We start from the raw sequence: 27547 nt of genomic DNA, 5'->3' as shown, positions 1-27547 counted from the left end.
TACATCTATTTCAGTTCTGTTCCCGAAGAATATTTTTTCTGGGGACAGTTCTTTTCTTCCTACACTTAAAATGTGCCACTTCCTCTGGGCTCCATGGTTTCTCTCCCCCCACCCCATTTCCAATCTGAAATCTTTTCATTTATCCCCCTAAAAATAACATTTAGTTGCTTACAAGTGTTTTTCTGTTTTAAGTTTTCACAAGTTTGATTATGATGTGCCTTGTCACAGACTTCTCCGGGTTTGTCCTGCTTAGGGTTTATTCAACCTTTTAACTATACAGCTTTATGTCTTTTGCCAAGTTTGGGGAATTTTTAGCCAGTATTTCTTCAAATATTCTCTCAGCTCTATGCTATCTTCTACTTCTGGAGCTCTGAGGACAAAAACATGTCTTTCATTATTTATTCCACAGGTCCTTGAGGCTCTGTTAATTTGATGTTTTCTCTGTTGTTTATTCTTCCCTGGAACCCATTCAACTAGTTTTTATTTCTATTACTGTATTTTTCAGTTCCAAAACTCCCACTTAGTTATTACATTTTGAATTTATTGAGATTTTCCATTTTTTGTTTCAAGAGTGTCTGCTGAAACACCATTACAATAGTTTCTTTAAAAACCCTGTCAGATAATTCCAACATCTGTTTTATCATGGTATTGGCATCTGTCAATTAGTCTTTTCTAATCTGAGTTGAGTATTCCTGGTTGGTGATACAAGTGATTTTTTTTTTAATCTTGCTCATCTGGGGTATTGTTAAGAGCATGTAGATCATATTCAATCTAGTGTTTTAACAAGCCTCTACTAAGACTAAGCCAGCAGGGGTAACTGTGTCAATAGGGAAATGGGGCATGGGGAACACCAACTCTTTACCACCAGGCAGAGCTGATGTCCTGGCTCTCCATCAGGTCTCCATTGACACCCTGGTGGCTAGGGAAGGGCTGTCTTGTTACCATGAGAAAGGGGTAGAAGTCCATGCTCCTGACTCAGCTTCCATTTACACTGTAGGAGGGGGACAGATGCCTTGTCACCAGTGTGTGTAACGGAAGTCTAGGCTCCCTACTTGGTCTTTACTGGCTCTACTCCCACTGAGAAGAGGATCTATCACCTTAGGACAGGAGTGGAAAGCCACTGACACTGCAAGGGCAAGGGACAGCAGAGAGCGGAACATTTTATGAAGTTCCAAGAGGAGGAGAGGCATATGTGGAAGCGGGGAGGCACAGGTGGACGTCTAGGCCCTCCACTTACCCTTTGCTGACAAAGGTTTAGGGGCTATGTCCTTTTTCCCCCTCTAGTGTTTTGCAGGTGACCTAGGGTGTTCATTCTCAAATGGTTTCTAGACTACCCCTTTCCCTTGGCAAGACAGAACAGACTTTTCCTAGGACTTTTTCTGTCTGTACAAGCTGGCATTCCTGAGTTGTGGGAATCCAATCTGGAACATGGAGAAAACAAAAAGATAATCCAAAGAACTTAATGCTGTGTCACTCCTTGACTCCCAGGGTACCACAATGATCCATCTTCTTCTCTCCACCTTTTAAAATTCTTATGTTTACGATGATGTCCAGTGTTTTTAGGTGTACTTAGTGGGAGAGACGTGTCTATTTAATTTTATGTGGAACCAAAAATACATGTGTGTTTAAGGGATTAAAGGCCTGACTTAACATAATTTTATGTACACTCAAAACAGGAGATGAACATAAACTAAGAATCAGAGAAATGCACTAATAGTTATGAAATAATCCCATCTTCCATAGAAATATTACCTTTCCCAGCTGTCCTCCTGATCTTGGGAATGGTGAATTTTTTCAAAGGATTGACTTCTATACCAGTAACAAATAAAGGTTCACTGGTTGAGTTCATTTTCCATAGTGTCTTCTGTTTAGCCATCTCTGTCATTTCCATTTTGTTGGTGGCCTAAAATGCAGTTATTAAACAGAAGGTCAATAAATATGTAAGAGGCAATGGCAGTAAAACTGTTCAAAGTTCTTACATGGAACTGAGTAAGGATACATTTTTGGTCACGGTCACAACAGGTTTCAATCTCAGTTTGCCAGGTCACCCAAAATAGAAAATGAATTAATAATTTTGAGTTTTATATAATATTAAAATATTTATTTTGTAGTTTCTTCCTTTTTGACCACCCCAAGGCATATGGAGTTCCTGGGCCAGGGATAAGATCTAAGCCACAGATGCCATCTATATGTCACACTTGCAGCAATGCTGGATCCATAACCCACTGTGCCGAGCCTGGGGCTACAGAGACACTACCGATCTTGTTGTACCACAGCAGGAACTCCTATTCTATAGTTTCTAATAGACATCTTCCTTCTGGTTTAAGGCTCTGTGTTCCCAAAAAGCTTAATAACTTCCAAACAACAATTTTTATTAACATTTGGTAAATTTCTTGCCAAGTACCTATTTTTCAGTGTTTTTCCTATACACTTATATGAAATGAATGGTATTCTTTAAGTCAGAATCTTTGGCTTTGAGGGAAACTTATGAAAGTTATTAACCAACCATTGCATGGCTATCCTATAACTGATGGCCTAAAACAGTCAATCACTCATTGACTACTATTCCATAGATCACTCTACAAGTGAATTAAGACATCATATATTGTCATACCATCAATAACATATTCCTTTTCCTTCCTCCTCCCTTCAACCTCTTTCCCTAAACATACACACACATTTTTTGGGGGGCCGTGCCTACAGCATATGGAAGTTCCCAGGCCAAGGATTGAACCTATGCCAGAGCAGCAACCCAGGCCACTGCAGTGACAATGCCAGATCCCTAACCCACTGTACCAGAAGGAGACTCCACACGCACACTGATTAACCTTTCCAAGTAGTACTCATGCTGGATATCAGGAAAGCTACAGTGGCCACACACGATACATGCAAAGATACATTTTTCATTCCATTTCATAATACAGTTTGTGGGCCTCCTCATAACTATTAACTGCTTAGTTCGAACATTAGATCACAATCTGAATTAAGAGTTGCCAAAATTCTACAGAGGGATCACAAAGGATAAGATTCTACAGAAGGTTCACAAAGAATTACTCCCTCCAATACCCACTCCTTCGACCTTTATGAAAGGTGAACTTTCAATCTCTCAACCAAACATGGACCTGAACAGGGAATGGACTGAGACCTCTAGAAAGAGAAGAAAATCTGCCTTTCTCTCATCTAGTCACAGGGACAGACACTAGTGATGTTACCTACTAGCAAGAATCCCCTTAAGATATACAGCTCCAGGAGTTTCCCCAGGGCTCAGCAGATTAAGGATCTGGCATTGTCACTGCTGTGGCTCTGGTTACTGCTGAGGTATGGGTTTGATCCTTGGCCTGGGGAACTTCCACATGCTGTGGGCATGGCCAAAAGATAAAGATACATCTTTTTTATCTTTTTGTAGCTCCAGAGATAATTGTCAAGGCTGCCAGGTTCACGTGGAAGCTTAGTAAGGCCAAAAAAAAAGGGAGAAAAATTTACTTAGAATAACTTATTGTACCAAAACTCAATTAATCACAATCTATACCTATGCCCACAAAGGTATACAACCATCAGTTGAACATACTTTACTTGAAGAGCCTTGTGCTGTGACAATCACAACCTTAAATATTTTACTATAGTCAAATTATATTTTCAGTTAAGATGGGTGTATGGTTTCTTACACAATATTTTTCTAGTAGAATTTACTAATAAATATTTTTGAAATTCACTGATTTTGTTCCTCAGTGCTTAGGATAATATTTGGTCACAAAGTAGTTAAGTTAAAAACAGATGAAAGCTGAATATTCAGGGAACAGTAGTATTCAACATCCTTCCTTAAGTGAGTTGCACCCGGCAAGTTTTCAAGTACAGTCTTTGAAATCTTAATAATACCCCTTTAACTTCGGTCCAAACAAATCAGCCATATTATAGTGATAACAAATTTCTACATTTCCTCTTGCTCATCTATCACAGTCCCATAACCATTTATTTATCATGTTTATTTTTATATACATATGCAAAAACATATCATGTTATACATTGCAATACATATATAATAGTCCTATAACCATTATCTATGCTTTACATATATTATTTATTTTTCTATATGTAAGAATAAAATCAGGAAGTTTGAATACAAAGGGTTCATACTATGGCTGTCCTATGGGGTCCTGGGTTATTCTAGGTGAAAGTATAGAGAAAAATCAATTCTAAAAACTTCAAGAATAGTTAATGCACAAGACACTGTAAGTCCTTAAAAGACACCAAAACTAATGAATGAACTAAAGATCAAACAAAAGAAGCTTTTTTTACAGAAAGCTTCCCCAACAACTAAAACATCTATTCATATAGGTCCTAAGAGTATGTATATCATGAACAACTTTAAGCCAATACATTTAAAGATTACACAAAACAATAAAACTCCAGGAAAAAATTTACTAAAGTTGATTCAAGAAGTTGAAATAATACATCACCCTGTTGCATTAAATATTAAAGAGAAGTTAAGTCTGTAGTTACAAATTTATTCTAAAAATAAAAATGGCATTAATATACCATAAACAAGCCAAGTTCATTCCAGAAATGCAAGGGAGATTTAATGATAGGAAATTATATATTTCATTTACTACATATGCCTATTAAAGAGAAAAAAATAGTGATTATCTCCATAGATGAAGAGAAAGCATCAAATTCAAAATTTACTCATGATTAAAAAAAGTCTTGGTAAAGGAAACATTAATAACTTGATGACAGATATCTGCCTAAAATTTATAGCACATTGGTGAATGTCACTACCTTTTAATTAAGAATAAAACAATACCACTTCCACTGCTTCCTTTTAACAGTGTGCTAGAAGTGCTCACAAAGGCAGAAGACAAGAAAGAAGTAAAAGGCATAAAGAAACCAAAAAGCTAAAGGGGTAAAGGAAAAAGGCTTGGGAATTTCCAGGAGTGAAAAAGAATGAGTCTTAGCTCATTAGAGAAAGCTCAGACTGAAATAACAGACAGATTTAAAAATAAATTTTACTTAGGCCAAAAAGCATACAGGTTCAAATTTTGGTTCTACTATTAATTAACAATGTTATGTTAGGCAAAATGCCTAACTTCTCTGAGACTAGTAGTATCAATACCTCACATGGTTGCAGAACCTGGTACAAAATACCTCACACTATGAACTGTTAGTGGTATACTGAAGCCTATAACATGGAACCAACTTACAGAGTTTCTCAAGAAGCAATACTGTAAGACAGCTAGAAGTCAAATGATACTGGTTCTAATTCATGATCTGTAATTAACCAATTAACCTCTCAGTTAATTAACATGTCACTAACTTCCTTTGCAGTGCATTACTCTACAAGCATTATAAATGATAATACATTCTTAAAAGACAAGTAAGTGGCAAGGGAATAAATCCTTTTTATGTCAAGTAATCAGTCTAAAGACTTAACCCTCTCAAAGTCTATTTTAAAAAAATATTTGGGGAGTTCCCATTGTGGCACAGTGGAAATGAAACCGACTAGTATCCAAGAGCATATGCGTTTGATCCCTTGGCCTCGCTCAGTGGGTCCGTGATCTGGCACTGCTGTGAGCTGCAGTGTAGGTCACAGAAGTGGCTTGGATCCTAAGTTGTTGTGGCTGTGGTATAGGCTGGCAGCTACAGCTCTGATTTGACCCCTAGCCTAAGAACTTCCATATGCCGCAGGTGAGGCCCTAAAAAGCAAAAAAAAAAAAAAAAAAAAGAGGAATATTTGTACTGAGTTTCCTAAGACTTTCATTAAAAATTAAAGACTTGAATTCTTGAGAGCACTGCTTTTGGATTAGAGGTTGGTGAATAAACCCGTAAAACCTTTTACCTACTATCAAAAAAATCTTTAATAACAGAACTTGGTGTTTCAACTGAACTACTTAGTCAGAGAGCCTTAGAATTTTTCTAAGCCTCAATTGCTCTCAGTTATGAAAAAGTTTCCTCATACAAGGCAACTCAGGATGATTGTAACTATATGAAGCATTAGTGATCATTTTTTTTTTAGTTCTCTTTTAAACTTTCACATTAATGAGCTTGTTGTTAACTTACCTTTGAATCTCTAAAAGTTTACTAATCTCTTTTTTTTTTTGGCCACACCTGCCATGCAGAAGTTCCCCAGGGCCAGGGACTGAACCTGTGCCACTGCAGTGACAACTGCTGGATCTTTAACCCATAGAGCCACCAGGGAACTCCTAAGTTTACTAATCTCTTTCTAACAAAAGGAAACAACGCCTCGCCTCGGTTTCAGGATTTTCTGGCAAATGACACGGTTCTGTTTTAACCTACTTTTTATAATTACCTTTCATTTGTGCCAAATAATACTAACTTGCTACTTACTTTCCATCACAAAACATACTTAAGCAAAAAATGTCAATTATAAAATATTAAAGACATTATTGTAATGGTGATATGCAGATATGGCAAAGATCATCCCTCTTCCAGCAGTATCAGGAAAGAACTTGGAACTTGAGTCACAAACACAGAGTTCTTCAGCAGAGTTCTAGTTGAGAGCAAGAATTACTTCTGATAAAAGGTTAAATCAGATCATACATATGATAACCTACATACACATTAAGTGAGATTAAGTCAAGAATCCCCAGTTAGGACAATATGATGTCAAGATGACATATATTTTAGTCCAACTTTTCATTTCACAAATCAGGGGTTGGCAAACTACAGCCTGGGTGTCAAAACCAGCCCACTACTGGTTTTTGTAGGGTCCACAGCTAATGACTTAAAAAAAAAGAAATCAAGAATAGTATTTCATGTTGCTTGAAAAATTATATGAAATTCAAATTTAAGGGTCCACAGTAAATTTTACTGGAATATAACCACATATATTTATTTCTCCATTGTCTATGGCTGCTTTCCTATTAGAATAGCATAGTTGAGTAAATATAAGAGGGACCCTATGCCACACAAAGACTAAGGGATTTACCATCTAGCCCTTTACAGAGAAAGTTCGCCAGCTCCTCAGAGATGATGCAACTAAGTATTGAAGTCTTGGGACAATAAAAATTAGGTCTCATGATTTCCATTTTGGGGCTTTTTCTCCTACGCTCCCATTGTCTCAATTATCTCTCCACTATGTTTTATTTCATTCCTACACACTCTGCTTTTCTGCATGTAGCCCCACAACATTTAAACAGGCTGACACATGATCAAGTAAAAAGCGAAACAGACAAAACCTTCCAGGGTTAGATTTGCCCTTATCTAGATCACTTTTTACTTCCTCCTCAATCTACTTTGATTTCCATCTCCATTACTCTACCTGAACAGAAATCTTCAGTCACCAACGATTTCCATGTCAGCTTCTACCCACATTAGGCATTTCTAGCTCAAAACTTAATTTGGCCTCTCTACTTTTGAAACTCTTTGACTAATCTCTTCTTGAAATAATACAATGACTTGAAATAATGCCCTGACTTCTGTGACTTCATAATCCTGATTTTACAGCTACTTCTCAGGTGGTGTTTTCTTAGTCTCTTAGCAACTCATCTGTCCTTATCTGGCCTTTTTTGTTTTAATTAATTTATACTTGTATAAGATAAATTTTCAAATATTTTCTAAAAATATTTTTTAGTTGTCAAACAAATCTTTGTAAATACTAAAAAGAGAACTCCGTGGTTTTAATTTGCATTTCTTTCAATATTAATAAGATAAGTCATCCTGTTTATTTTTTCTGTGAATCACTTTTTCTCCTTAGGTTTTTTTCAGATAAAAGTCTTTTAATGACTTACCATACCCAAGGCAATCTACAGATTCAATGCAATCCCTATCAAATTAACAATGTCATTTTTCTCAGAATTGGAACAAAAAAAGTTTAAATTTGTTTGGAAACACAAAAAACCCTGCATAGCCAAAGCAATCTTAAGAAAAAAGGAGCTGGAGGAATCATACTCCCTGATTTCAGACTATTTACAAAGCTATAGTATGGTACTGGCACAAAAACAGACACATAGATCCATGGAACAGGATAGAAAGCTCAGAAGTAAACCCAAGCACATGTGGTCAATTAATTTATGACAAAGGAGGCAAGAATATATAATGTAGAATAGACACTTCAATAAGTGGTGCTGGGATAACTGGACAGCTACATGCAAAAGAATGAAATTAGAATATTCTCTAACACCATTAAAATGGATTAAAGACTAAATGTAAGACCAGATACTATAAAACTATAGAGTAAAACTTAGGCAAGACACTATTTTTTCTTTTCTTGTTTTTTTTGGCCACCCCATGGCATATAGAGTTCCTGGGCCAGGGATCACATATAAGCAACATTTGCAACCTAAATGTGACTGCAGCAACACTGGATCCTTAACCCACTGTGCTGGGCCGGAAATTGAACGTGAGTCTCAGCACTCCCAAGGCACTGTCAATCCTGCTGCACCACAGTAAGAACTCCTGCAGGAAACTCTCTGATATAAATTGCAGCAATATTTTTTTGGATCCATCTCCTGGAGTAATATAAACAAACCCCAAAATAAATGGGACCTAATTAAACTAAAAAGGTCTTGCACAGCAAGAAAATCATGAACAAAATAAAAAGAGGCTGTTCCCGTTATGGCTCAGCAGGAACGAACCTGACCATGAGGATGTGGGTTCAATCCCTGGCCTTGCTCAGTGGGTTACGGATCTGGCACGTTGCTGTGAGCTGTAGTGTAGGTCGTAGACGTGGCCTGGATCTGGCATTGCTGTGGCTGTGGCATAGCCAGCAGCTATAGCTCCAACTGACCCCTAGCCTGGGAACTTTCATATGCTGCAAGTGCGGCCCTAAAAAGCAAAAAAAAAAAAAAAAAAAAAAAGATGTAAAAATTCACGCAGAAGAATAAATGACTGAGAATAGCAATATCCTTAACCATTATTAAAATTTATTGTAATGTTACTATAATCAAAATGATAAAGTATTGGCTCAGGACATACATAGGTAGCAGGACCAGAAGAGATCCAGAAATAAATCTAAGTTTCTATGAAAAATTAATACATGATAAAGGTATACTGTCAATTTATCAGGAAAGAGTTTATTTATTAAATGGTGCCAACATAAATAGTTATTTGTAAGAAAACAAGACTTGATCCCTAACTGAAAACATAATATAAAAAAGTTCAAGTCAGATACAGCAGTATTAATCTTGATACTCTCTCTAGCAATGCTAAGCATTTCAGGGGAAAGGAAAGCTAGACTGTCAGGATATTATCAAATGAGTGACCATGGACAAATCCCAGTTTCAATAATGATACAAAGTATGCCAAAAGAGGCTGATAAAAAATACAGTGGCAAGGGGTTTCTGCCTAGGGGGTTAAGTATCTGACTGTAGTGGCTCAGGTCACTGTGCAGGGATAGGTTCAATCCCTTGCCCAGGGCAGTGGGTTAAAGGATTCAGGCATTGTCACAACTGTGGTTCAGATTCAGTTCCTGGCCTGAGAACATCCATATGCCATTCCCAGCCATAAATATATATATATATTTATATATATTTAAATATATACATACATATAGTGTGAGAGAGGCAGAGATTACAGTGATGCTAAAGGCACAAGGGGAGAGATGGAACGGGAGGCATGGAAAAAGAGATCGTGGGTTTTTTGTTTTGTTTTTAAAGGGCCATATCCATGGCATATGGAGGTTCCCAGGCTAGGGGTCTAATCAGAGCTGAAGCTGCCAGCCTATGCCACAGGCACAGCAACTTGGGATCCGAGCCACGTCTGCAAACCTACACCACAGCTCATGGCAACACTGCATCTTAACCCACTGAGCAAGGCCGGGGAATGAATCCAAGTCCTCATGGATGTTAGTTGGGTTCCCGAACCACTGAGCCACAACCGGAACTCTGAGATTGTGTTTTTTTTTTTTTTTTTTTTTTTTTAAGTATAGAGTATCTGCAATCCCAGAACAGTGGCAGTTTCTGGTAATGTTTCCTTGTAGAAATGAGGCATTACATTGAGGAGGCCAAGAGCAAAAAGATCCAGGCCCATGGAAAGGAATAGGATAATGACAGAAAACTGGAAGGAGAAATTCCTTGTGATGTCACAATAAACAAACAGAGCACTAAGGAAAAATATGAATTGGAATATTTTTATAAGATCTCCAATAGGTCAGGCTGAACTGATCATAAGAGAGCTAAAGATTAAGAGCTGTATGATAAGAAAGGAAAAGACTCAGATAAAAAAATGTACAGCTTAATAACTCAAAGTTTAACATCTAACTGTATGCAAATAGATTTTCAATAAATGTCTCTTAAATTGGGAAGGGGGTACTGAAGAAGTAAACAATACATTGCTTTTCATTGGTCAAGAGGCTTGAAACCAAACTTTGTTGAAGAGGGAGAGAATGCCCTTAAGCTGCTTACTTAAAAACCATCTGTTAAATAATTCTTTCACTTAAGAATGTTATTTACCTTTATTTCTCCATTAATTTGGGCAGGAACACCTGGCTGAGCATCAGATCATCTTTTTCTTTCTTTCTTTCTTTCTTTTTTTTTTTTTTTTTACTGATTTCAGATACAATATTCATGAAACCATTATTACGTGTCATATATCCCATTAGATATATTTAGAGGTTATTCAAAAGGTTTAAATGTCAACACTTTCTGAACACATACATTTAAAGAAAGCTCAATGTCACTCAGTGACTTAGAAAGTTCTATCATTTATTCTCTCTCAAGTTCTTTAACTTGAGGTTTGGCTATGAGTGACTTGGAGCTTGGGAAGAGAGAGGGCATATGAAATGCTTTAATGCAGAATAATGACAATCAAAGTTGTTTTTGTTTTAAACTGCCCTTCAGTCTCACACACAGAACGCAGAAGTTATTAAACAAAAACTGTTTCTAGATCATCTCCACCTTCTTCATACAAAGTTAACAGAAAACTGGAAATAAAATAGCAAAAGAGGTTCAAGAATAGTTTCATTTTGCTTTGAATTTTATTAAAAATGACCATCAAGACTATCTTATTTCTTCTCACTCATCATGTTTACTTTGCTACTGTCTCAAAATGTTTTAGAAAGAGCCCCATGTGGAGATTATCAAATCCTTTTGGAGAAGATGAGCCATCTGTTGAGTCTTACTTCCCTGGAGGGCATTATTATAAATCAAAGACAAGGGTTTATAACAACTACGAAGTAATTCTAGTAGCTACCTGGACTCACTACAGAAAATAACAAGGAAGATTTTTAAAAAGCCAACATAACTCCCAAGAGAACAGCTCTGTTCTTCTGATACTTGTTTCCCTTAGGTTTAAAAGATTTAGAAACACAAAGAATTTGTGTACTTCTGAAAATCAGCACCCACATCAACCACTTCCCCAGAAAGACATACTCCATTAAAAGAAAATACCATATATAGAATGCACTGTATCTATATCCTAAAAATTTACATTAAAACTTCACTAATTTGAACTACTTAGGGAGAATAAAATCTCACTACCTTGGAGTGAATTTAATAAATATATTATGGAATGTTACCCAAAAAAATTATGAGAGAAGCTCTCAGAATTGTTTTGAAGACTTTACTAAGATTGAAAAAGCAATTTTTTTCTCAAATGCAGAAAAGTCTAGAACTAATCACCATAACCAGTTAAAATAAGAGGGAGAAGATCTAAATTGTCAGGCCTAGTTACAAGTAGCTGAAGGGAACCTGGCCAGAAAGCTCATACTCTTATGAGTTACTTATCCAATTTCTCATTTTTTAAAGTTTTATGAAACTGGTTTGAAAAAGAATTTTTCGCAAGTATTTATGATATAGTATACAAGACATCAGTAGACATGGATTTCCTGTCCTGATTCTGCCATTCAATAAAGTCTGTTCCTAAGCTTTACTCTTCTCATCTGTGATTCAGAAAGGCTTAATATTGTATTATAAACTCTTACCCATTCTCAATCGCTTTCAGACTCTATTTATTTACATTTTCTCTGTAGTTCCATGTATATGCAAGAAATTGTATACAAGTTGATGCTATTAGAGTTTGATAGCTTCATAAATTAAACAGTCTCGATCCCTCCTGTAATTTTCAAGTGACTTAGAAAATGTATTTGCCTGTAGTATTTCTGACTATGGGACTTTGGTTTTTTGAATGTCAACAGCTGGTCCAATTTCCATCTTCTGAGACGTTTTGTTTTTAGAATCAACCAAATATCATTTAAAACCCATCCAATTAATATGTGGGTGACCTAATGTGGTAATACTACTTTTGACTAAAAATATGTAAAAATGAAAAACTCCAGATACAAAATAACTAAGTTTAAAAAAATTTTTTTATTCTGATTATGTACTGGTTCAAATGGTAATTCAGAATACCACAAATGTTCTAAGCAATATTTTCATATACCGGCCTGACTTTCCAACTTAGCTGTTCAAAAATTCAATACTTATACTAAACTAAGGTCAGTTTTGTATGGGCCAGTCTTCCCCACTGGACTGTAATTTACCCATATTTCTACCTCCAGAACCATAGTTGCTTATAAAATGCCCAGTAAATATTTATTGCAAAGGATAAATATGCACATACTTTAAAGTACTCCAGTAAGTGAAAAAATACACACTTTCTTCAGGTATCTTTTTAACTTGTTAATTATTTATAAGTCAATTGCAAAGTAGAAGAGTTTACCCAAAGTAGATTTAAAAAAAAGGTCAATACGTTATTTTAAGTAATAGCAGTAGCAAAGTCATTATTTGAAATACTTACCACTCTTCAATGGAATCTACCATCATATAGTTATGATCAGGACTCAGTCCATTCATGAAAAATGACAAAGGAATATCTACAAAAAATAAAAAGGCAGAAATATGTAGAAATTATGGACAGAAGCTCCCTCTGGGATAATCTCTTCATTACCATCTTCATTCATTTTTTTCTCTCTTGATTTCTGCTTGCCTTTCACTCCTGTTTTATTTAGGAGGAAGGACTGATTTTCTGCATGTCTCAGGGCTTCTTTCACACCCCTGCATTCTTTTCTCCTCTCTCATTCCTCTTTTCATCTGCTATTCAGAATCAGCTCACCACTGGCCATCCAGTAGAGAAAACAACACTGTGACATAGTGGATGAGTTGGCTCTTGGATTTTTATATACAGCACAAAATGCTAAGTAATACTGCTAGTTTTACACCAAAATTTTCATTAAGAGTCATTGTAAACAGTTGTGATATATGCTATGCTCTATGTAGGTACGTTATATACAGTATCTCATTTAATCTTCACTGACTGTAGAACTATTCCCATTTCCCAGATGAGAAAACAGAGACTTAGAAAGTTCAAAATACTTGCCTAAGGTTATTCAACTGCTAAGTTGGTTTTCAAGTCCAGGATTGATGTCTAGATTCTAAAGCACCATACTATTCCAAGCAGAGGTTTTTTTTTTTTTTTTTTTTGGTGGGGGGCCATACCTGCAGCACATGGAAGTTCCCGGGCTGAGGATCAAATACACATCTCTACAGCGACCCAAGCTGCTGCAGTTGGGAGTCTTAACCCACTGTGTCAGAGCAGAAACTCCTCAACCAGTTCTTAAGTTTCTTTCTAGAGTCATTTAAACGTTAACTGACTATATGCATCATTACAGTTAGGCCAAATCTTGACGACCTATTACAATTAGCTTCATGTTTATGTCTTAATTTTAGCATGATACTACTCGCTATATGGTAATATTTAAATGTTTCTAATCACAGATTAAAATGCTATGCATTCTTTAAAACATTTTTTTATTAGTGAAACATCCAGCAAAACTTTGGACTTAAATTCTAGACTTTTTCTTTTCTCCAGGTTAAATATTCAAGAATGTAAAAAAAGTATTTAAAATAGATATTATAGATCCATTTCAGAAAATATCATTACCACACATTTTTGGGGGGCCAGGCCTGCAGCATACAGAAGTTCCTGGGCCAGGGATCCCACCCACACCACAGCCAGACCCTTTATACACTCAGTCAACAGGGAACTCCCTACTACACATTTTAAAAGTCAGTGTATAAACAAAAGAAAATCTTAGGCTTTATTGATTTATTATTTTACCCATGTTTTACTCAAGTGCTTTAATGATGTTTCATTGCCCAAGAGACCCAAATAAATACAAGGAAAGAATATAAAGAGACAATTGAAGGTAATATAGCCATGCAGTATCAAGGTAAAAAGGATGAGAGACTGATGCATACAAATGAAATGCCAGTAAGTAGAAGTTTTGGGCAATTTGATAGTGATGGTGAGCGGGCGGTCATGTAAGAATATCAATAACAGTATGAAATATTTAGTAATACTTATATGCACATTTAGAAGTTAATGATCAGTGGCATTTGTAGTCTACTATAATTACAGTGAGTTAAAATACAACTTTTAAGTCAGTACAGCAATAAAAATCTGAAGCAAACTTTCATTTAAAAATTTTTTTTTGTCTTTTTAGGGGCACACCCATGGCATATGGAGGTTCCAAGGCTAGGGGTCGAATCAGAGCTACAGCTGATGGCCCACGCCACATCCACAGCAACTCAGGATCTGAGTGGCATCTGCGACCTAAACCATAGCTCACAGCAATGCCAGGTCTTTAACCCACTGAATGAGGCCAGGGATCGAACCTGCATCCTCAAGGATACTAGTCAGATTCGTTTCCGCTGAGCCATGACAGGAGTTATCAAAATTTTTATTTAAAAAAAATTTTTTTTGTCTTTCTGTCTTTTCTAGGGCCACACCCTTGGCAGGTAGAGGTTTCTAGGCTGGGGTCTAAACGGAGCTGTAGCCACTGGCCTATGCCACAGCCATGCTAAATCCGAGCCACATTTGTGACTTATACCACAGCTCATGGCAATGCCGGATCCTTAACCCACTGAGTGAGGCCAGGGATTGAACCCACAATCTCATGGTTCCTAGTCAGATTTGTTAACTACCAAGCCATGACAGGAACTCCCAAAACTTTTAAATTAGTATGACTGGTATGTCTAAAAAACAAATATGAGGATATATATAAAAGTTACCAATTTTGGGGAGTTCCCGTCGTGGCGCAGTGGTTAACGAATCCAACTAGGAACCATGAGGTTGCGGGTTCGGTCCCTGCCCTTGCTCAGTAGGTTAACGATCCGGCATTGCCGTGAGCTGTGGTGTAGGTTGCAGATGTGGCCCTGGCGTAGGCCGGTGGCTACAGCTCCGATTCAACCCCTAGCCTGGGAACCTCCATATGCCACGGGAGCGGCCCAAGAAATAGCAAAAAGACCAAAAAAAAAAAAAAAAAGTTACCAATTTTCATTTAGTTTGATCATAAAAGTTGCTCGAGGAAGGATATTAACATAAAAGACACTTGCACAGAGCCATTCCAGACTTTCTGGAATGGCAAAATGGTGGCAAACAAAACCACTGGAATAGGAAAAAACTGGAATGGGGACATTGAAATCACAGAGAAACATCAACCACAAGTTTAAACAAAGCAAGTACTGATTTAGTAAGCCTTTCCACAAAATCATGGGAGATAATCCATTAAGACAAAAATTAAAACTATCTTAGTGACTTTTTTTCTCTAATAGAACCTATCTAGTAAAGAAACTTTGACTTGAATCTGCAGAGAATGTATGCATTTGATGTATGGGTATGGCTGAGACATTTAACTAAAGTTTCTATTAAATTTAAGAATTCTGTATTCATCGACATATTTCAGATTTCCTTCTTCAGAACTAACTAGCAAGAAAAAGATGGCTTATAAAAGAGTCAGAGGAAAAAAGCCTCAGTTTCACCTCATTTTAACCTGTTTCAGGAGATGCTAAGAATGTGTTAAGAATTCAAGTGACAAGGAATCAAGTCTAGAAAACTGTGTTGTACAAAAAAAATACAGAGAAATGTCAACTTTCCCATTCTTTAGGATTTTGATGTACTAGAACAGAAAATAGAAAAAGAAATACCAACTTTAGAAGATAAATAAGGCATGTTTGGGTATAAAACTTTTTTGGAAAATTAAGTAAGTTTTTAATTCATCAAATTAACACTTATGAAGTAAAGCACAAGGTGTCAGGTGGTTAGCCAAGGTTCAACAATAGACCACAAGAGGAAATGAGGAGTTCCCAGAGTCGCTCAGTGGGTTAAGGACCAGATGGTTGTCTCTGTGTGGAAGTGGGTTTGACCTCTGGCCTGGCTCAGTGTGTTAAGGATCTGGCATTGCTGTGGTGTAGGTTGCAGATGCAGCTTGGATCCAGCATTACTGCGGCTGTGGCACAGGCCTCAGCTGCATCTCCAATTCGACCTCAGCCCTGGACCATATGCCATGGGTATAACCATAAAAAGAAAAAAAAAAAAAAAAAACTGAAATAAAGAAATTCATTATTCACAGGTCCTGAAGGAAGTATTTGATACACCTCATGAGACCACATGGGGAGGTCAAGGCAGAGTGCAGGGGCAGGACCTAAGGCACATACCTTTATTAGGGTCTCTGTGTGAAATGCTTTAGGCTTAGGCTGGATTGATGAACTCAAACCAAAAGAGCAGGGTTTTGGTAAGTCACACAGGCATAGAAGGGGATGGCTGTGGGAGGGAGGGGGGACAGCTGACTCTCAGGATAGTTGTGCTTGTGATTCTAAGGGCTACTACCTAGGGCATGAATGTGCATGAGGGGATTAGTTTCAGTTTAAGGTCACTACCAGGTGCTTGGCCAAACAAAATGAATACTGAGGCAGCAAAACCATGGAGTGGCTTAGCTAAACTCCTGACAAAGCTTATGTTTCAGCAGAGAAATGAAGTCATCAGTGTGGCAAGATTTGGGTAAAGAATTTACTCCACTCAATTAAGTTCAACTATTATTATATATTATATGCAATTATTTAAGCAGGTGACTTTTAAATCAGTTTTTAAAGAGGTCTGAAAAAAAAGTCTTATGTTGGAAAAGAAGATCTTAACACAGACACATCTGAGAAAAAATACTATTCAGTAAGTTTCTTATCCAGGTACATACACTTTCCAATTACAGATCACTGGCTATGGAAGCACTAGGAACTAATATTCATGTAAATGAAATTACCTATATTCTGGGTCTTAGTGAACCAAGGGCAATGGTTCTCAAATTACAATCCCTAGACCAGCAGCATCAGAATCACCTGCAAACTTGTTGGCAAAGAAACCCTTCTGGCTGATCCCAGACCTACTGAATCAGAAACTCTTAGAGTTGGGCTCAGCAATCATGACTGGGCAAGTTCTCCAGGTGATTCTGATGTAAGCTAAGTTTGAGATCTACTGGTACACAATGCTGAGGAAAGTGATCATAGGAACCATTTCTTTTTTTCTCTTCTTTTTTATTTTCAGTATTAGCAATCTCTTTCAACCAGTGTCACTAATTAGGAGAAAGAAATGTTCTTAACCGGGAACCTCACTTTCCAACTTCTACAGAGAGTGAATCTAAAATAAGTTTTAAAAGAATGTCCTTTTGCTTTCTGGGGAGGGAAGGGAGGCAGTTACTTAATTCGTGTAACAAGTATTTATCAAGCAGCTACCTTGTTCCAGGCATTCAACAAGAAGGAAAGACAAGGAAGCAGAAAAGAAAATCACCAACAACTTTATCTTGGATACCATTCTATGTAACACTAATAACACAGATTGCCTATTTCTGGAGTACACATAGGCAGTAACACGCATACGAGTAACATGTATTTACACTGAAGCAATCGACTAGCAAAGCAAAAAACCATGGTAATCTAGTGCTAGTGTCAGTGATTCTCAAACTTTTAAGATATATCAGAGTCACCCAGAGGGCTTATTAAAACACAGATTCCTGGGTTCCTGGGTTCCATCTCCAGAGTTTCCAATTCAGTCTGAGTTTCCAATTAATGTCTGAGCTAAGACCCAAGAATTTTTCTTTCTTTCTTTTTTTAAGGGCCGCATCAGCAGCATATGGAGGTTCCCAGGCTAGGCGTCGAAATGGAGCTACAGCTGCCAGCCTACACCACAGCCACAGCAATGCCAGATTCAAGCCGCATCTGTAACCTATACCACAGCTCACGGCAACAATGGATCGATCCTTAACCCACTGAGCGAGGCCAGGAACCAAACCCTCAACCTCATAGTCCCTAGTCGCATTCGTTTCTGCTGCGCCACAATAGGAACTCCAATAATTTTTATTTCTAATAAACTCCCAGGTAATGCTGATGGTCTAGGACCACATTTTGCAAACCACCAATGTAGATGATCAGGCACAATTTGGGCATTTCACAAAGGAAAAGTCTAAGAATTAATAGCACATTTCTCAAGACTTATTCATTTATATTTATTGCTTGGGTTTAGTCTACTGCCCTTGGGGCAAAGAGAATAGACAAGAGAGAGATTACTTTTTAAACTATTTGGTTTAACAAACTTTATCACAGTAACTCATGGCCAGTTGTCTGTCAGATCAGTGAATTTCCAATATGAATGACTGCCTAAGCTAGAAGCAAAAACCAGTTCTCAAACATTTACGTTATTCTGTGGTGACTCAGAAATCCGAATTTTGTTTTGATATCCTGTACTACATGGATGGACTTCTCAAAAGTTTGGGGCAGTCTTTCCCTCCAGGCCTAAGGAACATTCTATATCTACCTAATTATACATGGTCAAATGAGAGCAAAGTTAAAAGTAATTTACATGCTTTAAAGACTATCCCAAAGGCTTAGGCTACAGGAAAGAGTACTTCTAGTCTAGCTGCTTTTCCACAGGAGAATAATTAAAGTTAAGGGGCCCCCAAGGGTTAGGGCTCTCTTGGTTCCTTTCTCTTTAGAGTTTAGAAACTTTGGTAAAAATAGATCAAATTCCACAAAGAGGCCAAGGTCATTCTGGCTATAGACAAAGGTAAGAAAACAGATCAACTCTTCACTACTCAATCCTCCAGCCCTAGTCCTTCCTTCAACCTTCTCAAATGCACAAGTTCTGACTGCCTCGACCTAAACAGAACCACTCAATCATATAATCAATTAGCAAAGTACAACTTGGAACCTATTCCATAACAAGAAAGACAACTTGGATTACCTATCCTTCTCCTCCATGTCAACCTTGTTTTGTAATATTTGTAGGTGAACAGAAATGAGAATAACTGTTACTATTAGTGAGCTCAAGTATTAAATATAACGCCTTCCTCTAAGTTATTGAAACACACTGTACTGAAAACAGAGTGAAAAGCAAATGACAACAGCAAGAAAGCCGCCATTCTGCCTGATTAAAGTCACTTCTGGTGCTCCCTACACAGATATAAACAGAGAGATGATTGCTTGGCCAAAGTCCTGGAAATTAGATGTGCTGCTGGAGGGGTGTAAAATATGGAAGTTAATTGTGCTATGAGGCTGTGAAAGATGAAGAATAGATCAGTCAATCAATGTAACCTCAAGCTGAGTGCGTTCTCTGCTCAGCAGATGGAAATTACATTTAAAAGGAGTTAGGGAATTGTTGTAAAAGCACAGGGATAAAATTAGTACCTAATCTATTATAGCTATGAGACTTTTTAAAAGACATTAGGGAAATACAAAGGAATAATCAGATGATTATAGATAATGACATACAATTTTCAAGGGGGTTAAAAACATAAAACTCTTAGAAGAGAAAGAATAATAAGAACATATTTAATCCTTGCAGAAAGTTTATGTTACTTTCTCTAACAACAAATTTCTAAAATTGGTCAGATCTAAAAATCTACCCAATTCCTTTTTATTTATGTACGAAAAATAACTATACAGGTAATACATGAGACATCACTTGATACATTTCTAACTAGGACTGAACCAAAGCTGAATCTACTTTTCTTCCTGCACTGCATTGCTTTCTAGTTAAAAACCAAGGTATTCCTCAGACTGCCCTCCAAGATCAATGAACTGTGTGCTGAATCTCAAGATGTTCTTCTTGTTTAAGAATATTGAGCTATCTTTCTGTATTGGTCCAAAGAATTCAAAAGTAGTTTCATTTTCTACATATCTCGGTATGGAAAATACAGCTATAAATCATTACTTACCTATTATGGTCTGCTGAACCATGGTCTGATTGAGGCCAGAAAAGGTAAAAAAATTTTTTAATGTAATATTGAACCATTCCTATTTGTATCAGAGTCATGCTCCCCAAAAGCTAATACACAATTATGATTCCTAAATAAATGTATCAAATTATACATTCTTCTCATAAAAGAGGCAGAATATTCATTTTAAAAGTAATCTTTCAGAGTTTCCTGGTGGCCTAGCAGGTTAAGGATCCAGCATTGTCATTGCTTTGGCATGGGTTTGATCCCTGGTCCTGGAACTTCTGCATGCCATGGGCATGGCCAAAAAAAAGGTAATCTTTTTCCCCCATATTTAATTTTAAATTTGAGAAGGTAACAACTGGCAATTTTCTAATCTTCTTTTATATTAGCAACAAACAAATAATAAGCATCCTCACTAACATGAGAATAGATCTTAATACACAAAGAACAAACTAGTAGTTGCAAGTGGGGGGGGGGAGATGCATTATGGGGGGGGACTAAGAGGTACAAACTATTAAGTATAAAATAAGTTAAAAGGATATACTGTACAACACAGGGAATATTCCCAGTATTTTATAATAACTATAACTGAAGCATAACCTTTAAAAGTCATGAATCACTATACTGTATACCTGTAACATATAACATTGAACATCAACTATACTTTAATTTAAAAAGTTTTAATATAATTTGTCTATTTATAACATCTTGTTCATTTTAAGATTCTACCTGACTTGTAACAAACAGGCTTCTCAAAATTCTATAGAAGCAGTTTCATCACGCAAAGTCTAAAATACTAAAATACACCTGGTGGATGTAACACCAAGTAGATAGGCTGGAGACTTAAAGGACTTCGAAGAAACCTATGAGCAATCCTTGACTATTTCTGGGTTCTCAGATAAAAAGGAACTGGAATATGGGTCATAACACCCCAGGCCAAGAAATGAACTTGGATCAATTTCTTGCCTTTTGTTATGTTATTCTTTTGTGAGACAAAAAATTTCAGTCCCACTTTAGAATAGTTCATAAATATCAACGTGACCAAAACAGAATAATGTGCCATTAGCTTTTTTCTCAGACTCAGCAAATTTGTAGCAAATGATTTTTCTTTAAAAATTAGCGTAAGTAGTTCTTGTTTTTAAAAGAGAATTATTTAACTTATGCCATAGATCAGAAATAATTTTTTTTTTTTTTTTTGTCTTTTGTGTTTTGTTGTTGTTGATATTTCTTGGGCCGCTCCCGCGGCATATGGAGGTTCCCAGGCTAGGGGTTGAATCCGAGCTGTAGCCACCGGCCTACGCCAGAGCCACAGCAACTCGGGATCCGAGCCGCGTCTGCAATCTACACCACAGCTCACGGCAATGCCGGATTGTTAACCCACTGAGCAAGGGCAGGGACCGAACCCGCAACCTCATGGTTCCTAGTCGGATTCGTTAACCACTGCGCCACGACGGGAACTCCAAAGAAATAAATATTTTTAGTTGTAATTTGGTAAAGCTAGATCACTCGGTTCCAAATCCTGTTCTGCCTCTTACTGACTGGGCAACTTACCCAATTTCTCCATGCCTTGGTTTCTTTATATATAAAAATATAAATTAATATATATTTACTCAGTAAGTTAATTCAGTAAATTGACACTCTTCTGCTGTACTGGTTAACCGAATTAATATACACAGCAAGAAAAATGGCTGATTTATAGTAAAGCACTATATAAGTGTTGGCTATTTTGGTGCATTTTTGTGTTTTCTTTTTAGGGTTGTACCTGTGGCATACGGAAGTTCCTGGGCCAGGAGTCAACTGCTACAGCGGATCTGAGCTACATCTGTGACCTGTTGCAGCTTACGGCAATGCCGAATCCTTAACCCACTGAGCCAGGCCAGGGATCGAACCTGCACCCTCACGGAGATAACACTGGGTCCTTAACCTGCTGAACCACAACAGGAACTTCTGGTGCATGTTTAATCACATAAGGAGATGTAATTTATCCTTACAGTTTAATATTAATCACAATATTCCTCCATCCTTTTTCAACTAGTTATACTATTTATTGACCTGTAAAAGCTTATTCTCTTTTTAGCCTTAAGAGAAAACAAGCATTTGTAAAGTGCTTGACTTTGTATGGACTAAACACCTCAGATGGGTAGGCACACAATACATTTGGAGAAACTAAAATACTAGGTTTAACTGATTGGAAAGGGCCTGAAAGACACCTGTAAACATACAAACTGGGTCTTCTAGAGAGAGAGAGAGAGATGAATTTTGTGGAACTTTTAAAACCTTTTCTTTTGCTGTTCATTGAAGTTGCTTCCTAATCCTTGGCTAAAACTTATGTCACACAAACGAACCTCGCAGAACGTATAGTTTGTATAAACCTTAAGTAAGATTATCATTCCAAGCTCAAAGGACTCATAGACTTCCCTGACCACCACAAGACGTAACTCTACTAACAAAGAATCTGAATTTATAAAAGTGTTGTCCCTTTTGGATTTGTCCTATTATATTAATGACACAAAATCATAGTAATGTTTTTAATGTTTTCATCTATTAATATTAGGAAATATTTGTTCATATCTCCATTTACAAATAATTCGATTTTTACTCAGTTTCTGCTAATATCTGGCATTTAATGCTCCCGCATTAAAGATCTCTCTAAACAAGACTTTACTTGTAAGCCACAGGATACATAACACTGCCTTGTCAAAAATTACAGGTCATTACAAGGTGCAAAAATGTGGATTAATGGAAAAAGCAAAAGACTGGCAGTTAAAAACATAGACTTGAGGTCCTAGCTCTGCTATTAACTAGCTATTTCAGTTTATAAAACTGAAAATGTGTTCCTCTGAAAACAACCTCTCTCAAGTTTACTGCTAAATTTATTTTGGGGGGAGGGAGCCTTATACCCTCTGGAAGAGTCTGATAAAGTCATATAACTTTTTAATCAACAAAAATAACACAGCCCACTCTTTTTTTTCCAAAGAATTAGGGGCTTCAAGTAATCACTGAAGTCCATGTATCCCAAGTTGAGAACATCTAAATGAGAGAATTACAATGGTTTCTGATGATTTCATAGAAAATATGTCATTCTTATCCCCTCCCTCCACTTTGCAGTCTTGTTCAACCTGTAAAAATACCAGCGCCAACAAGCTTATGCTTATAAAAGTGTAAAGGAAATGTCATTTTATCTTCATTGACAAAAAGAAAGTACTCCCCCCAGCACCCCTTCAGGTCTGCTCATGTAGCATAGGTGGTGTTGATTTGAATCCTGATAAGGCAGACATTCAAATCAGTTATGTTCTCTATTGCATTACTGTCCTCAAATCCTCAAGCTGACTTACAGTAAACCTCTCAGAGAAACTTATGACTTCAATGACAGAGTACTGAATATGTCTCTAAATACTGATTTCACTCTTCTGGTCCCCTTGGGTCTCAAACGTCAAAAATCAAAATATTTTTTGTATATTTAAGGTCTAATAAGCACTACCAAAGCTATGTGAAAACAAAAGTTAGGTTCTAATAAGGATTTAATTGTTCACATAAATTTACAGCCACACTGCTAAAAGCAGGAGCTGCAGCTTTTGCCAGTCTCAGCTGTTGTAATTAAAGACAGATGCTCAGGAGCTGCTATCATTAGTTTTGGAGAGCAGTAATTACAAAGGCTTTACATTATGTGAATTACACTCTCCAAGAACACAGAGTTGTTACTAGTCTTCAGGGATTATCTTAATAGGCAAAGTTGCTTATTAAAGCAATCATCAAATTTACTCTATACATAAGTTTAAATTTTTCTAAACTTTGTTTAGAAGTTTCTAGTTTGCTCTACTTCACCTTGTAAAAGACAGATATTTTTTAAAAATTAAGTTCTGACAACCAAACCCTACTACTAGACTAACTTTATAAAACAAAGTATTACGAAGTAAAAACCAACCATCCTAGAATATCACTTATAAATGTATTAAAACAATGAATAATACACTGGTGCTCTAGAAATACTTGTTGAACAAAAAAAAGACAGTTTTTGATAAATAAGGATAACGTAACAAAATACGAATAGAAAAAAAGTAGTATTTCAAAGAAAACCAACTCCAAGTGTGAAACACAATCATGATTTGTAAAGTTGATCAGATTCCATCACATCTAACAGAACACCATCAGGCACTTCAAATGCCCTAAAGCATCCTTCATGAAAGCAGAGATATTTTTAAATAAACAAGAAAGGAAATAGGAACACATCAAAAGCAAACCAAAGTAATACATTTACCAAAAATCGTAATTGACAGTTTTTCTAAAATTAATCCCTGGTATTGTGAAAACAGTTATTGTTTTCCCTAATTTAAAAGTTTTGCAATCCAAGCATAATGTCATCCTTCAGTATAATAAAACATAGCTTTATGATTTAAGTGCCCAGTATACTAATCAGTGTACAGAGAGAAAAAGTGATCCTCAAGTCGCCTGCAATTGAGTAAAAGCACAATAATGATTTATTATTAATGCAAGTACTATAATTATATTTTACTGGTTATATAAAACAATTTTTATATAAGTGACATGTATTGAGATATAATTGTTATATAATAGATTCAGGTGTACAACATAATGATTTCATATGTATATACTGTGAAATGGTGAAAACATTCAATGTATTAAACTATAAAAATAAAATTAGGCTGAAAAATATACTAAAACTGAAATTATCACTAGCCATTAGAGTTAAAATTCCAGAAAATGTAAATAAAATTATGCTATTTTTCCTATTGTTCGACAACTGACATTTACAGATATTCCTATATTTTTCCCTCAACATATCAATTCAATACATTTTTATTTTATTTTACTAATTTATTTATTTGCCTTTTGTCTTTTTAGAACCACACCTTCGGCATATGGAGGTTCCCAGGCCAGGGGTCTAATCGCAGCTGTTGCTGCCGGCTTACGCCAGAGCCACAGCAACGCCAGATCCCAGCGCGTCTGCGACCTACACGAGAGCTTAAGGCAACACCGGATCCTTAACCCACTGAGCAAGACAAGGGATTGAACCCGCAACCTCACAATTCCTACTCGGATTCGTTTTCGCTGCGCCACGATGGGAACTCCTTCAATATATTTTTGAGAAGAAAATGCGCAAGGGTATTCAAGACACTAAGGCAAGTCTGTCCAAATTTTGATATTTTTATGATTGGGTAAGGTTCAGATTTTTAAGTATCTGGGCAATAAGGTAGAGTTTTCTTTTGTTTTAATTAGAACCTTTAAGAAAGTAAGCAGAGTATTGAATATGTCTCTAAATACGATTTCACTCCTCCAGTCCCCTTGGGTCTCAGATGTTAAAATGTTCCCTCCTTTCCAATCAGCAGTATCTTCTGAATGAAAAGAAATTTTTTTTTTTCCCGTCTGCACCCGCGACATTATGGAGGTTCCCAAGCTAGGGGTCCAACTGGAGCTGTAGCCACCGGCCTACCGCCACAGCCACGCCAGTTCTGAGCCCGTCTAAGACCTACACCACAGCTCAAGGCATCATCCTTAACCCACTGAGCGAGGCCAGGGATTGAACCTGCGTCTTTATGAACACTGGTCAGATTCGTTTCCCCTGAGCCACGATGGAAGCGCCCTGAAACCTTTTTAGAATACCTAATAAATAAAATTAGCCATTTTCTAAATGTAAACTCAATGAACTCAATGACACTTTCTTAGAGCCTCTACTACTTCTGTTCCCTCTACACACACAATACACTGTCAAAACGGAATTGAAACCCTTAAATTAGCGAATTATCACTTTGCGTCTCTTGGATTTTATACCTTGAAATAGTGCCGTATTTATCTGTCACCCCTCCCAAGGCAAATAATGCACTTAGGGTGTTGGGATGCTTCACACTGCACTTGGAAGCCATAGTTTTTAAAACTTCAGGGGAACTGTGGTATCTTTTAAAGCTTTGCAGTTACCAATAAATAACCTCAGCCTTTACATTTTCTATAACATCATTATTAAATAGTTTTTTTTCCCACACGGCCACCACAGCGGCCAGGTACCCCAAACTGAGCATTCTAAATAAATGTAGTAAATTCAACCACAATATGCAAAGTATAGAAACTGCCTTATAAGATCTGAGTAGGCGTGGGCTTAGGAAGTGGCGCATATTAAACTACCTGACAGCCAGGACACTTTCTGCACCCACACCACCGTGGGACCCGAAAAGTTTCACGATGTGCGAAGAGTTGAATCTGGAAGCAGCAAGGCGAAGCAGTCTCGCAAACCCTCCATTCAGCCCTTACAACTGCCAAAGCACCCGGGACACGCGGCGGCCGCATTCCCAGGCGCGTTAGGTCCGCCCGCCCGCCCGCCGGGGGATGCTAACCCCTCATCGGAGCCCGAACACCCCCTACGCCCCACTCCCGAGCCGCCCTGCCTACTCGAGCGCTCCCATGTCCACCCGCTCCTGCAGCGAGACAGCGGTCGGCCAGGGCCGGCGGGCATCATCCAAGCGCGGGTTCTGCTTGGTGGCGATGCGCCGCGCGGACGCCCCGGGGGGCGGAGGGCTTAGCGCCTCATGGCGCCGCGAAATCAGCCGTCACTCGGTCGGTGTGGCCAGGATCTGCGCTTCGAAGCGGCGGGTCACTAGTGAGCCCAAACCGCTGTCCCCGGGTGGGCGGTACCCGTGGAAGCCACGCCCCTCATGAGCGGCCCAGGCCCCGCCCCCAGACAGCCGCCCCTCAGCAGCCCCCGCCCGGAAGGAACGCGAATGGAACACTGGACACCCGAGGCTCCCTACCGCGGAAGCGACGGTTCCGTGCGCTCCCTTCTGCTTTCGGGCGACTGGGAGCTGAGGATCCAGGGGATGAACCGGGGCGAGACGCCCAACCTGTGGTGCTTTCCCTCCCGGTGTCTCAGCGTCCTCAGCTGTTAACGGAGGCTTCGCGGTTCCTCAGTGACTCTAGGAGCCGGGCCTGAGGTTGAGCGTGCGTGGGAACAAGCTCATCTGAGGAAAGCTAAAATTTAACTTTCGCCTAAATTCTCACTTTTTCAGAAGTAAAATTTCACTTTCCACGCCCCTCGGAGGCCTTATATTTGAGTCCAAATTAAGAATTCCTGAACTTTATGATAATTAACATTCCCCCTTTAAATTCAACCTGTAACCTCGCTAGCTTCTATATCGACTGGCCACACCCGCCACTTTCCCCACAAACCTTGAGTATTCTTTTTCGCTCGTCCAATATTCAGAACCTAAATTTTCTAGGCGAAACAGAACTTCTTCACCTGCACCTGCAGAAACTTCGGGAACGTCTGCCCAGGAAGGCGGCGCTGCTCAAGCACGTGCGCAAGCGGAGGCGGCTGTGCAGGAAGAAGTCGCAACTGCGCCTGCGCAGTGGGCGGAGCCAGAGGCCCTGCAGGGGGCAACCTGAGGGGCATTGGGGAAGGGTAAGGGGGGGAGTTTGGGGAGGGGGTTTTAAGCGGAAACGAATACCCGGGTTCAGCGTCGCAATATGAAAAGTGTATTCAGCGCATACTCCATTTGCTCATAGTAGGCCTCGAATGACTAAATAAATTGATCTATTTCTCATTTTCTCCTTTATTGACCTGATTCCTCCAAAATTTTAAACTTAAGAATTAGGGTAGCCAGC

General features: G+C 38.0%; 1 protein-coding gene across 2 annotated transcripts in view; it reads right to left on the bottom strand.

Moving 5' to 3' along the window:
• Window positions 1-27303, bottom strand: part of TEX15 (testis expressed 15, meiosis and synapsis associated) — a 67477-nt gene extending 40174 nt beyond the window's left edge. Inside the window, exons 1-4 of one of the 2 annotated variants that reach the window (XM_085000171.1) lie at window positions 26339-26568; window positions 26075-26149; window positions 12691-12766; window positions 1753-1903 (exon numbers count right to left, since the gene is read on the bottom strand). In XM_085000171.1, the coding sequence (XP_084856297.1) occupies window positions 1753-1891 (139 nt within the window). In that variant the 5' untranslated portion in view covers window positions 1892-1903; window positions 12691-12766; window positions 26075-26149; window positions 26339-26568. Of the gene's footprint in view, window positions 1-1752; window positions 1904-12690; window positions 12767-26074; window positions 26150-26338; window positions 26569-27112 lie in introns of those variants that run through there. The other variant, XM_005671810.4, reaches the window with a different exon arrangement.
• Between the last annotated feature and the right edge of the window lie 244 nt (window positions 27304-27547).

The sequence above is a fragment of the Sus scrofa genome, chromosome 15 (assembly GCF_054392235.1).
Source record: "Sus scrofa isolate SSC_HxYL_T2T_F1_AM1 chromosome 15, Sscrofa_HxYL_maternal_Yorkshire_Landrace_v2.0, whole genome shotgun sequence".
In the NCBI taxonomy this organism is placed as follows: Eukaryota; Metazoa; Chordata; class Mammalia; order Artiodactyla; family Suidae; genus Sus; species Sus scrofa.
This window is presented reverse-complemented; position numbering and strand designations above follow the sequence as displayed.